Genomic DNA, 12486 nt, shown 5'->3' with positions numbered 1-12486 from the left:
ATTGGTAAATATGTACGAACGTGAAGTATGCCGGAAATTTTATTTTTGCATTTTCTCCTCGGAGTCGCCAAAAACCCGCTCGTGACCCATATGGATCAGTGGCTGTGCACTGAAACACAGAAAAGTATGGCATATGCCATGCTTTTCTGTTAGTTGGTTTTACATAGGCAAGAAGCAACATGGCCCCTGTACATTCCGTATGGACGTCCTATTTCTAATCTTATCCAGACCGTCTCTGCTTTCGTCCGAGGCCAACCTCCCATATAATTTGCTCAGTACAGGTCTACATGTCTCATCATGCCGTGAGAACGGACTTTGGCAGCGAAAGACACTTCGCCATCTTCTATCACTGTCGTCGACCATTCTATGTCAAAGCGGCTTATACGCGATGTCGGACAGCTATCTGTACTCGCACAGACGTAATTACCTCGATTCAGTCATTGCAATCAACGAAGATGGTCCTGGTATTCATGAGCTAGAAGGTTGGCTTATACCTTCCGCCAATCAATTCTCCTTCCGCCGATGCGGTGTCGCCTTACCTCCTGATACGAAACTGATACGTGAACTTTGAAGAGAATTTCGTCAGTTCAAAGAGGACCCCAGAAATCTGTAAGTTCATAGTTTCCGATCCCATCAGAAGGTACCTTCACTTCAGTTTGCTTGGACATAAGAGCGCATCAGTTATTTGCTTTCCGGTCGGACAACGGCGACATTAAATGGTGCCGATAGATAATTATCCGAGGTAGGATTGCCTCATAAGAAGCATACATGCGATTGCGCAGGAGTGAAGAGTCTCTAGTCAGCTTTCCGGGTTCCGACCTTTCTCTTGTCTGAGTAAATCTTCGTTTCTCATCCAACATGGCCTCGGCAAGTATCCGTCCGTATTTGGAGCTTATGCGAGTCCATAAGGTGAGAGAAGGGTCTCGTAATTTGCCTTGTGGAAAGGCTTCACTCATTCCGCGATCAACTGAAGCCCGCAGGATGGCTGTTCTTCTTATGGCCATTCGGTATGAGATCGTTCCCGTAGTGACACGAATGGTCATGCCTAATTGTGTTCTGCCCATCGAAAGCATGGGGGTTAACAATGGCCGCCTACAGTACACGACTTGCTTACCAGGATTATGCCGTTCTCTTGGCGAAAAGCCTCTTTGGGTCCTTCATCATGAGAACGTCAGCATGCACAGTCAATGATATTTTTGACCGCGACTTCGATGCATCTGTTGGTACGTAGCAATAATGCCGAACCCGAATCCTGTCTTTACAACTGAAATGCCCTTCTTTCGAAGAACGATGCAAGAGTCGACCGCTTCCTTCCGGCAGAATATCCGTTTCCGCCGCCTGGGTCTTTTTCTTTCTACAGGTAGCAGTTGGATTATGGTTTTTCGCGGGTTACACAGATCAGGCGTGCGTATCATCCAATATGCTTGACGACGACCAATTGACTTTCTACTAGATTTGTGGCTTCCGTTGTCCAAATGCTGCCACTGTAAGTTGAATTGCTTTGTTATACAGTTCCCCCGGAAATTTACTCGTGCAGATTGTGCATCTATCCACTTATGAAGAGGATTACCTATTGGCCTCAGGCATGGCTTGGTATAGCCATTAACTTTGGCTTTATTGTGTCATGGCTTTCGGTTAAAGGAGCTGGGTCACCAACATCACCTGTCAATACCTACATGCTAATCGGATTATGGTGGTGAGAATGGCTGCATCCTAAAAACGTGTCCTTTTGATTGCTTTCATTGATGCTTCAATTCGCGTATCTTAGCTGGTCTATGGTATACGGTATGCCTCTCCTCTGATGTGATGTTCATTTAATTGACCCTGACGTGTTATCTTAGACACAATCTATGGTTGCCAGGACCGCAAAGACGACTTAAAGGCTGGCGTGTGGTCAACAGCAGTCCTATTCGGAAGATTTGTTCTACCTGCCGTTGTCCTCTTCGCCGTCGGATTCGTTGTGGCACTTTTGGCCGCGGGTTTAGCTAATAACCAGGGTCCTCCGTTCTTTGCGGGTGTCCTCGGAGCGGCAACTTATCTCGCATGGCAACTTTACATCGTGGATGTTGATTCCCCACCAAGCTGCTGGAGTAAGGGCTTTACTCTGTCAAATTTACGTGTAAAAATATGGAAGCTGATTGTTCTGTGCCTTGCATACAGAATTCTTCATGCATCATGCATACTACATTGGCACAGTGATCTACGCAGGAATGGTGCTTGATTATGTGTATGCCATGGAGAAGCCGGTCCGTGTGTTCTAAGAATATCAGCTTGGAGCATTTGAGAGTCTGCTGTATAAATTGTGTACATAGCAATAAACTTCCAGGATATTAATGCTTAAATTTACATATTTGTGCAGAAAATGTAAAAGCAAGAGACAACTTTGCCCGCTGGAATAAGTACAAGTAATGATTGATATGGCAAAATAAATTAAAAAAAACCAATTGGAAAAAAGTCACTGGGAAATCTTCATCCACATCTCCTCTATCTTGGCAGCATGTTTCGGGGTGCGGGGTGTGACCTCGATGAGGAGACTTTCCGGCTTGCTGTGTAACGTGAAATGCGATTACCGAAAGTGACAATATGTAATGAGTAAGTGACTTACGTCGTTATTCCAGGCGTGAATTCATTTGGATTGAGCTCGACAGGATTTCCGGAATCATCTCTTGCCGGAGCGATGTCGAACGCCCACATGAGCCGCACGATGCCTATCCAAACGGATCTCGAGGCGAGATATTTGCCAGGACAAGCGCTGCAGATCAGAATGTTAAGCCGAGTTTCCTCAACAGTGGAATGTTAACTGAATACCGACCGGCGCCCGAACCCAAATACATAATGTCCCTCTGTCAACCACGCAGTTGTCACTTCCATGTCTTCCCGCAGGTACCGCTCAGGCATAAATCGCTCGTGTTCAGGAAACTCTTCCTCATTGTGATGGATAGCAAACGTATTAGGGATGACCATCGTCTTCGCTTTGATCCTATACCCTTTGTATTCATCTTCGGCAAGGGACAAGTGTGGAAAAGCACCGGGTGCTGCAGGGCGCCAACTAAAAGCCGCTATATGTTAATTTACCTCAGTTGAGAGGTAAAAATAGATTTACGGACCGGAAGACCTCTTTGCACAATGCTCCGCAATATGGCAACTCTTTGAAATTGGTGAAATTAGGCATTATTACTCCGTCAGCGCCAACAACAGAGTCGATTTCCTGCTGGGCCTTCTTAAGAGCGTCAGGATTAAGCGCCATGGCCATCATGAACCACTGCATGGTTGCAGAAGTCGAGTCTGTTCCTGCGTCGAAAGCCACTCCGCAAACTATCGATTGTTAATAGGAGCTTAAACCTCGAGCGGCGTTTAAATGACCTACCGTAGGACATGGTGACAAGATCAAGCTCTAGCTTTTCCTTCTCTTCCCACAGCCTCGAAGCAAAGCAGTCGAATTGCAGATGCCCCTTCTTCTCCATGTTCGTTTTAGCCTGCAGGACAAGCCTTGAGAAAACCTGGTGTTATTGGTAAATACCATTATTCACTCTCCTATGAAAATGATTGAATGCACCTCAATTTCATATTGGTGCTTCGCTTTCGCTTCCTTTCTCCACGGCGAGAGGAAGTCGGGGAGCTTGTCAAGGATGGGGATGGAATCGACCAAGTGAGACCCGGGATAAGCATCCTGAATGAAGTTGTCCAGAATCTCGGAAACGTCCTTGAGGTCCTTGTCATCGTTCGGCATCCGTCGGCCATAAGACAGGCTAAACACTAGGGAGGCTGCATAACGTTTTGTGTTAAGGTCCGCTTCTTTCGGGCGCCTGAGCATGTCACTCAGCAAACGGATAGACTCGAGCTCTTGCATACTCTCGTAGGATCCGACGACTAAAGGGGATTTGACGTTTAGGTCTCAGCTATACTTGTATCCTGAGGATTTACACTACCTCGAGGCTGCAGCATGCTATGAAAAGCGGTTCGCAATTTCTTCATTTCATCGCCGTACGGTGTCAAGACGAGTCGCTTTCCGCCCGACAAATATTTTCCAGCATAAATAGGCTGTGAACGAGACGAATAATTTGCGGAGCGCTTATTGAGCTGTTTAATACAGAAGCCGTGTCATTCAATACCGACAGTAAATCAAAAAAGAGGGTCCTATAAATACTCACTAGCTCGTCGGCGTCCTTTGAAGTACTTAATGCAATAATGTCATTTCCCGCCAATGAGACCCTAACAATTGGACCGTAGGTCTTGCTGATCTCGAGAAAGTACTGCCACATGAGCGTCCTTGGTACTTGAAATATGTTTCCGACAAGGAAATGGCCTTTGGGACCGGGAGGATATCTGTAACTATTTTGAAACAAGTACAGCACGAGCGAGAGCAGAACGGCGGAGAACACCAGAGGAGCAGTAAGAGTATCCATGGTTGTGGTTGGTACTTGGATGAACGGTCGAGATGGGCTGTCCGACATTGAGCTCGTGTTGGAAGAGCAGATGGGTCGGTTACTTTCGGAGAATCGCTCGATCGCCTAAAGCAAACTGCCCTAGAAGTTTTGATGGCTCTTACGATGAGAGTCCTCAGCAGATGCTTCTGTTTGTATCATTAGGTTTAGCTTCTCAATCAAGAAGACGGGAGTACTGCGCGGGGATGTAAAACACGTCCGGGGTCCTTCATCATATTGCTGAGATGTGTTCGGAAAAAATATACTTCATCTTCTTATCAACTCTAAAGTGATAGAAGTGTGAGTTTGATGTGCCGCGTGGTGCGGTGCAGCACAGAACAAGGCAAATATGTACCACGTGTTCATATCCACTGTATTTAGAAGTCCTACCGTGGGAATCTACCGATGTTCACGTTTGACTCTCATCTTTTTGCATGTCATCTCGACTGGACTGAGGTCGCATCCGAGGCGAACATCGATGCTTTTCTCACAGCTGTCTCACCCTTGCGTACCGCAGGAATGGCCCATCCTAAACTCCATTTGCAAATTTGCCTGGGTCTCGACCTGTCAGTAATTGCGTTAAGAAATTTGCTGAGTCCACAGGTATGATATTTTTCACCGTAAACCTCGGACGTCTGACACATTCGAGACTAGAATAAATTATCACTGCCCTGTCAGTGGTTCAGGTTAGCACAGTTGGAGAATCCTTCTATAACCCGGTGAAACCATACTGGTAGCCGGGGTACCGTCCACGATCTACTATCGCATATCGGGATCATCATGTTTATCTTTTGATGTTCTTGAGTACTGAAATTTTTCGCATCACGACTATATGCGTAGCCGTACCGCTATTTTTCAGTATGGCCGGTGGGGTGTACATCACAATTTGCTTCCTGATGTGTGTTCTTCTCATTCGGCTTCTGCGGTACATTCACGCGATCGCATCGCTCGTCTAGACACCGAAGCTGTACCTTCGTAAATCGTATCAAGTCAAGGATCCAATCTCATGATGGCTGTTCGAAAGTCGCAGGTACGTCTCACACAGCACGTGCGTCGCGTCTAAAGTGAAGAAGAACCTTGGTCGCGGAACTCTGTAGCGCTGCATGTTCACAATGTTCGCGGTCCCGCCGGTTGGATCTCTGACTCTACCTGCTCTGTACGAATGGCACTATCACAACTCGCCAGATCATCCGCTCTTCGTCTTCAAGGATGGCTCGGAGCTCAGGACAATATGTTGGAAGGAGGGTATCCAAGGCATGCATAGAGCGTCAAAATGGGTCGTGGACTCTGTGGGCAATAGAGCCTCAAAGCAACGTCCGGTTATTGGCGTCCTCACTTCGTCAGATACGCTCACTTATTTCTGTTTCATTGTCGGTGTGATGCGCCTGGGATGGGCCGTGTTTCCTATGTCCCCGAGGAACAGCCCGCCCGTCATTGCATCTCTCCTCAGACAAGTCAATGCAACTCATGTATTCATGTCGAAAGATGAGGTTATCCAAAACGTCGTAGATGCATCCTTGGGTCAGTTGCCTAAGGACCATCAGGTGGAGACGCGCGAGATGCCTTCATTCCACGACCTCTTTCCTCAGCGAGGCCCGGATACCCAGTTCGTCTTCAATGCCATGCAGGAACTGGATATGCAGCTGCCTGCGCTTATCTTGCATTCGTCCGGGACAACTTCGTTACCGAAGGCAGTCATATGGTCTCAGTGGGCTCTCGCTAAGGGTGCATCCGTTCCAATGCAGGGTGACCTCTCCTTGACTGGGATGGTTGTCGCGATTCATGTTATCCCTATGTTCCACGCCATGGGTGCGATTCAGCTTATGGGGGCACCATCTCGCGGTGTTGTCATGTCGATGTTCACGCCGCAATGTCCCGCCATAGTTCCAGATCCTGGAAACGTCCTTAGTACGGCATTGGAAACCAAAAGTGACTTTATCTTATGCGTACCTACTTTCCTTGAGGTGCGTCGCGTTCATTCGCTTGGCTAGAGTTGATAACAAACGGCTTTGCAGATTTGGGCGCGGGATCCCCGAATTGTTGATGAATTGGTCAAATTAAAAGGGTTGGTACGTATCAACGTCTACCGTCACGACAAAATAGTACGACTGACTTTACGCGACGCAGATCTGGGGTGGTGCAACTCTTGCTAAATCCGCGGGTGATCTTCTGATATCCAAGGGCGTTAAACTCCACATCGTTTATGGTTCGACCGAAGCGGGCCTGCTGAGCAGGTACTTGTCAAACCTTCCGGGAAAGGAGTGGGAGTACTTTTGCTTCACACCGAACCGCGATGTACGATTTTTCCCGGACAGTGAAGGAATTTGTGAAGCGATCGCGGTCTCTAACTCTGAATACATGCCATGTATTGTGAATACCACATTTGAGGGAAGGGATGCTTACATCCTAAGTGACCTCTTTGTCCGACATCCCACGAAGGACTATCTTTGGAAGGTTCTTGGCCGGACCGACGACCAGATTGTGCTTTCAACTGGAGAGAAAGCAAACCCTATCCCTCTCGAAGCTGTACTTGCCACGGACCCACATATCCAAGCCTCTATTTTCGTCGGTCAGGGCCGCTTCCATCTCGGCGTGATCGTCGAGCCCAAGCCAGCCTACCAATTCGATCCGTCCAATACGGACAAGCTCGCCGAGTTCCGGACACTCATTTGGCCCTCCATTGAGCGAGCAAACGAGATTGCTCCATCTTACGCTCGGATATACAAGGAGATGGTTCTTGTCACTTCTCCCGGCAAACCATTCACCTATACAGTAAAGGGAATTGTTCGAAGACAAGAAGCTACTACCAACTATAAAGAGGAGATAGATGCTATGTACCGGGCGGCGGAGGAAAGTTCCCAGGCTGAAATCGGTGCTCCCAACGATTGGGCCTTCAAGTCTGTGCTTGAGTTCGTCCGTCGTGTCGTCAATGCAACACTCAAGCAGCCGATCGCTGATGACATTGACATGTTCACGCACGGTTGTGATAGTCTGAATGCAACGTGGATTAGAAACTCGTTGCTAAGAGTTTTACGGAAAGAGCATTCGCAGATTGCTAGAGACTTACCGACGAACTTCGTTTATACCCACCCATCTATCACTTCGCTTGCCAAGTTTGTGACCGAGATTGTCTCATCGGGCTTCTCTGGAGATTCCTCAGCCAGCAACTTGGAGGGTCACGAAGAGCGGCTGCAGCAAATTGTCGACAAATATACGGGTGATTTGCCGCCTAACTCGGTTGCTGATACTGACAGTGCTTCACAAGGAAAGGACACTGTAGTCCTTACAGGTAGCACAGGTGCATTCGGTTGTATTATCCTTGCTCGTCTTCTGGCATCGAACGACATAGAACATGTCTATGCACTGGGACGAAAACCCTCTGCGCAGGGTGGCGAGCCGTCGTCGTTGCTGCGAAGACACGTCCGAGCATTTCAAGCTGCGGGTCTGGACACCAACCTCTTGAAGTCTGAAAAACTTTCTTTCCTCGAATCGAACCTGACCGCTTCCGACTTTGAGATCGATGCCAGCCTCTTGCAGACTATTCGTTCGTCAGTCACACATATCATTCATGGCGCTTGGACGGTAGACTTTAACTTATCTTTGGAGTCTTTCGAGCCGCACTTCATTGGGCTAAGGAATCTCGTTAACTTGGCTCTGTCTTGTTCCGGACAGTCTCGACGTGTTCCCAGGCTGGTTTTCATCAGTTCTGTTGGGTCTGTACGCTCCGCTCCATCCCCTGTACGCGAGCATTTCTTTGCGTCACCGTCATTTGCGCTCGGATCAGGATACACCGAATCAAAGTGGACTGCTGAACGGATCCTTGAAATCGTATCTGAACGCACTCGCCTTCAGTCAATCGTTGTGCGCTTCGGACAGCTTACTGGTGGACCAAGCGGCGCATGGAAGGAGGATGAGTGGTTCCCTGGCCTTGTTAAGTCGAGCATCGCGCTTGGCTGTCTGCCAGATTCAAATGGATCAGTATCTTGGATCACGTCCTCAGACGCTGCAGCCACACTACTTGAACTCAGAAAGGCAGACACCAGCCGGGTATTCCACGTCGCCCATCCACATCCTATTAAATGGTCCAAACTCGTCTCGGACCTCTCACGTATTCTCAAAGTCCCGGTTGTTCCTTATACGACATGGTTAGGCAAGCTGGAAGAGGCTCACCAGCGACTTTTTTCTGGGACTGGAGGACCTGAGATGGTCAGGGACCTGTTACGAGAGAATCCAGCTTTACGTATCATCGACGTATTCCGAGGCTATGCTTCACAGGTAGACGACCCGACACGAGAACCCCTTGGCACGCCTTTATTGTCATGCGATGCCGCCATGTCAGTTGCATCCGCATTGCAAAGTACGGCGAATAGTCAGCTCGGGCAAACCGATGTAGAGAAATGGTTGAGCTATTGGTCCTCAACTGGATTCTTGAGAAGTAGAAACGCTTAGACCGCGCATGAGTGTAAATAGTCTTGTAAGTAAAGCTCAGAGCCGTGTTTTTGTTCTGTAAAGTAAAATGTGCCCAAGTCGCGGATGCAACGATAAACGCATTAATATTCTCATGAAACAAACGTTCAGCGTAAATGTTTTAGAAAGCTTGGTTTTAGTCTAGCGCTTGCGTTTCTGGCGACATTCGCACGAAGTTTATTTTTGAAGTCCAATTAGCCCGTAACTCCAAGTAAACTGAACTACTGTTAACTGATAGGATTCATTCAATCGTTGTGCCCAACCAACGAATGTCGCGAATGCCACTCAGAAAGAGTTATTTGTTTGTCAATATACTTAAAGTTTATATTATTAGGTAATCTATTTGCTGAGTATGACTACCAATTTGGGTGTTCTAATTTGTAAATCTCTGTGTTTGTCGAACTTTGTTTCTGGACGCATCCTGTTGCAAAGTCGCTCTACTATACCATGATCCCTCTTTGCCAATTTTTTATTCCTCCACAACCACTTAATATTTTGACTTGAAAATTTGCATATATGTATATCAGAGCATAATAAAGCAATTTATCTTTTCAAAATAATTTTTACGATTTTTTATGAGCTGTAGAGGGATGCGATCCCTCTTTGCCAATTTTGTCACATTCTGTCACAGAAATTTGGCTCTGGCAAGACGCAGCACAAGCTCTGGGAATCTGTCACTTTTGTCACTCTCAAAACAATCTTTACTCAATTTTAATTTACAACCACCATTAAATCTCTCAAGAAAAAATAATATAAGTACTTGTGTATAAATTATATACATGTGTAGTAATATCAACTTATTAACTTGATTAGAAAAATTAAAACTGCTAATTATAAGGGTTGCAACCAGTGGAAATAGCAGTATTCACAGGTTTTTAATTCCTCTATCAAATTTTTTGTAGAAAAAAAGAGATATTGTGTTTTAAATAGTAAAAATACACTCCCATGAATTTTTGTAGAGTATGAGGTGTTGTGTTTTGTGTGTAAATGCAAATTGGCAAAGAGGGATTGTTGGCAAAGAGGGATCATGGTATAGTATAAACACACGCTGAAGGAACTAAGACACCATTCTTTCTCCTCTTCCGCATCACAGAGTCCTCATTTCTGTCGATTATTCTTCGGCGTGTGCTGATGCGCTTGTGAACAAGAATAGCATTCTCTATAAAAACCATACTTGGACCATAGAAGACGAAATTGATCATTCTATATTCAGCATTGTTCCATCATGAAATCTGTGTTCGTATCGGCAACCGTGGGCTACGGTACTATTATCTCCCTTGTCCACAAATTTATCCGTGATACTGATTTGATCCCGAATGATAAGTGAATTCAGTCTCGGCCAAGCCATTGAAATTCGGGCTACGGTGGAGCCTCAGTTCCCGTAACCTGCACCTCGAGATCCATCTCGATTGGATGGCCGAAGGTTATCTTTACTTCGCATATAGGTTGATCCATCCATCCAAATGTATATTCTTCTCGACGAGTTTCCGATCGAAAAACTCGAGGGAAAATTCAAGTCAATGCTTTGCAATAGCTTGAACTACATTGTATTTGGCCCTTCTGATGAACTAGAAAAATACGACGACGATTGCGAAAAGAATGTGAGAATGCTCCAAGAGCCCGCTCTGAGTAAACAGCCTGACGTAAGGTAATGCCCAATTAGAATTGCAGTCTACGAATTTGTGGCCGTGGGTCCACGTCTAAGCCGTGAAGCTCGGGGTATGTTTCAATGCGATACTTCCTTCTCCATCATCCACTCGCTCATTATACCTGTGATCCATAGCCGCATCAGAGGAAGCATCGACATCAGTTTCGAAGAACTGGGTGATCTCGACAGTTAATGATTTCATTTGATTTGAGGGACTTGGTCGGAGCCTACGGAGTCGGCTGCTACGGTTCTCGCCTCCGGATAGTTCAACAGTTGTTCCCTGGTGAATTGTACTCCCGACGACGGGTAGACTCCTGTCGGAGGCAAATGCCACCCGAATGATTAGGAGGTTAAAGACAATAGAGATGATCGGTGAAACCTAATAAAGAGGCTAGTATAAGTATAGAAGCCTGTGCACCCGCAAATGACGGCGTACCATGTCTAGTAGGATGTAGCTACCGGGATTGCCCAAGACAAATAGCACTAGTCCTATAGTAATTGTTACAGAGTATATTGCTCCGGACTCCACCACTGCACGGAGCACTGGCCCGAGGCGATTAACTGACTTGTACTGCGCAGCCTTACGGCTCACGTTCCATATCCGGAAAGCAAGCAGGCCTATTCGGAAGCATTAGGATATCTAATTTAGGTGAGACGCTGGAAACGAAGCGAATTTACGCACTGGAAGAGGATAGGTTAGTGGCCAGCGTCGTTGCCCAGATCGCCGTTATCCAGTGTCCGGTTCGAGCAAAGAATATGTCGTTGGCGTGCTCTGCAGATTGTGAGAGTGATATGACAGTGCCAATCGAAGCAGCTGAGCAAGATTCGGTATTAGCTAATTCTTCGACAACAGGGGGGATTACAAGGGATACATACTCAGTAGGCCGAACCATCCCAATATGGGGAGTAAAAGAACGTAGTAATTTTGCCAGACGACATACGTGCGGTAGATCTTAGACAGATGACGGGAAAAGGAATCAGACTGATGCAAAAGACATAAGTTGTCGCGACGTACGACGACACCATCAAGCATCAGCGTTTGAACGGTAGACACAGCACTTTTGAAGATAAAGGTAGGCTGCGTGATGTCTGCGAAGTACTGGTCTGGACCACCAGGTAACTTCGGTCCAATATTGAGGAAACCTTGGCAAACGCGGATGATGTTGACAATGAGTTCCTAACCAGATATAGTCCAAGTGAGAAACTGGCGAGATAACTAGTCCAGACAAAGGCTTACCGAAGTGCCGACAACCTGTAGACTACAAGCTATGACGATCATCCCATAGTTCATTCGCCGCCGCGTACGATTTCGTGTAAGGATCCAGAGCGTGAGCAGGAACATCAGGACAGAAAAGCCTACATAATTTCCGTTAGGCGATTCTATACCATAACTTCACTTTTTTTCACTGTTACGAACCATAGAGCAAGGCCTCCATTATAGTGGAGATAATGCCTGCCTTTCCGAGGCCTAACATGGTGGTGTGTTCTCGACGCCGAACAAGGTGGTAGAAAGGTAGACAGAAGGGTATACTAGAAAATTAAAAACTCCGTTTATACGTTGTCTCTTTGAGTGATAGTGTTTCATAGTGATCTATTCTTGGGATCAACATTGCTATACACTGTTTCTGAGAAAGTGCGCTTGATGACTTTGATCCATGACGAGAATGCGATTGAGTCTAGACGATTTAAGGCAAGCATACTCCACGCTGTGCATACTGAATACGGTAATATGAGAGCTGGATTATAAAATGCAGCGGCGATAACGTGTGTGCACATCACGTTTTTGAATGGAGGTGTATGAACGTGAGTAAAGTCTTATACAACGATATTTCTTCGATCTTTTCGAAGGAATATGCTGTACGCCTACACCTCGATTCGCACGTGCCGTGTGACGGATCAGGGTCACGCCGATAAAAGAGCAGCCGAGAATGGAACTTTAAGTTTAAT

At 46.5% G+C, this 12486-nt stretch overlaps 5 protein-coding genes across 5 annotated transcripts; 3 read left to right on the top strand and 2 right to left on the bottom strand.

Moving 5' to 3' along the window:
* The first annotated feature begins 265 nt into the window (after positions 1-265).
* Positions 266-742, top strand: FOMMEDRAFT_22835 (uncharacterized protein). Its single transcript, XM_007269766.1, has one exon. It carries the CDS (start codon positions 389-391, stop codon positions 569-571), a length of 183 nt encoding a protein of 60 aa, XP_007269828.1. The 5' UTR covers positions 266-388; the 3' UTR covers positions 572-742.
* A 56-nt stretch (positions 743-798) lies between these two features.
* On the top strand, positions 799-2261 carry FOMMEDRAFT_148597 (UbiA prenyltransferase; the record flags this gene model as incomplete). Its single annotated transcript, XM_007270001.1, has 9 exons — positions 799-909; positions 974-1007; positions 1071-1223; positions 1287-1404; positions 1454-1486; positions 1538-1696; positions 1769-1785; positions 1842-2090; positions 2197-2261. Exons 1-9 carry the CDS (start codon positions 859-861, stop codon positions 2259-2261), a joined length of 879 nt encoding a protein of 292 aa, XP_007270063.1. The 5' UTR covers positions 799-858.
* A 194-nt stretch (positions 2262-2455) lies between these two features.
* On the bottom strand, positions 2456-4406 carry FOMMEDRAFT_148596 (cytochrome P450; the record flags this gene model as incomplete). Its single annotated transcript, XM_007270000.1, has 8 exons — positions 2456-2546; positions 2606-2752; positions 2813-3049; positions 3108-3315; positions 3368-3500; positions 3557-3870; positions 3930-4080; positions 4152-4406. 8 exons carry the CDS (start codon positions 4404-4406, stop codon positions 2456-2458), a joined length of 1536 nt encoding a protein of 511 aa, XP_007270062.1.
* A 498-nt stretch (positions 4407-4904) lies between these two features.
* Positions 4905-8972, top strand: FOMMEDRAFT_112802 (acetyl-CoA synthetase-like protein). Its single transcript, XM_007269999.1, has 4 exons — positions 4905-5027; positions 5079-6388; positions 6440-6493; positions 6552-8972. Exons 2-4 carry the CDS (start codon positions 5528-5530, stop codon positions 8871-8873), a joined length of 3237 nt encoding a protein of 1078 aa, XP_007270061.1. The 5' UTR covers positions 4905-5027; positions 5079-5527; the 3' UTR covers positions 8874-8972.
* A 1276-nt stretch (positions 8973-10248) lies between these two features.
* Positions 10249-12014, bottom strand: FOMMEDRAFT_170331 (uncharacterized protein; the record flags this gene model as incomplete). The annotated part of the gene is made up of 7 exons (XM_007269998.1): positions 10249-10918; positions 10976-11157; positions 11222-11353; positions 11416-11491; positions 11555-11716; positions 11777-11895; positions 11957-12014. The coding sequence occupies 7 exons, from the start codon at positions 12012-12014 to the stop codon at positions 10592-10594; spliced, it is 1056 nt and encodes a 351-aa protein (XP_007270060.1). The 3' UTR covers positions 10249-10591.
* Positions 12015-12486: the final 472 nt, after the last annotated feature.

This window comes from Fomitiporia mediterranea (genome assembly GCF_000271605.1).
Source record: "Fomitiporia mediterranea MF3/22 unplaced genomic scaffold FOMMEscaffold_11, whole genome shotgun sequence".
NCBI classification, from domain to species: Eukaryota; Fungi; Basidiomycota; class Agaricomycetes; order Hymenochaetales; family Hymenochaetaceae; genus Fomitiporia; species Fomitiporia mediterranea.
Note: the sequence above shows the minus strand (reverse complement) of the source record. Positions and strands in the feature narration are given on the sequence as shown.

Bases quoted from the DNA above. Each gene is read 5' to 3' on its own strand.
- FOMMEDRAFT_22835 (XM_007269766.1), top strand. From the start codon at position 389: ATGTCGGACAGCTATCTGTACTCGCACAGACGTAATTACCTCGATTCA.
- FOMMEDRAFT_112802 (XM_007269999.1), top strand. From the start codon at position 5,528: ATGTTCACAATGTTCGCGGTCCCGCCGGTTGGATCTCTGACTCTACCT. The intron at 6,389-6,439 runs GTGCGTCGCGTT...ACGGCTTTGCAG, and splicing joins GCGTACCTACTTTCCTTGAG to ATTTGGGCGCGGGATCCCCG. The intron at 6,494-6,551 runs GTACGTATCAAC...TACGCGACGCAG, and splicing joins TGGTCAAATTAAAAGGGTTG to ATCTGGGGTGGTGCAACTCT.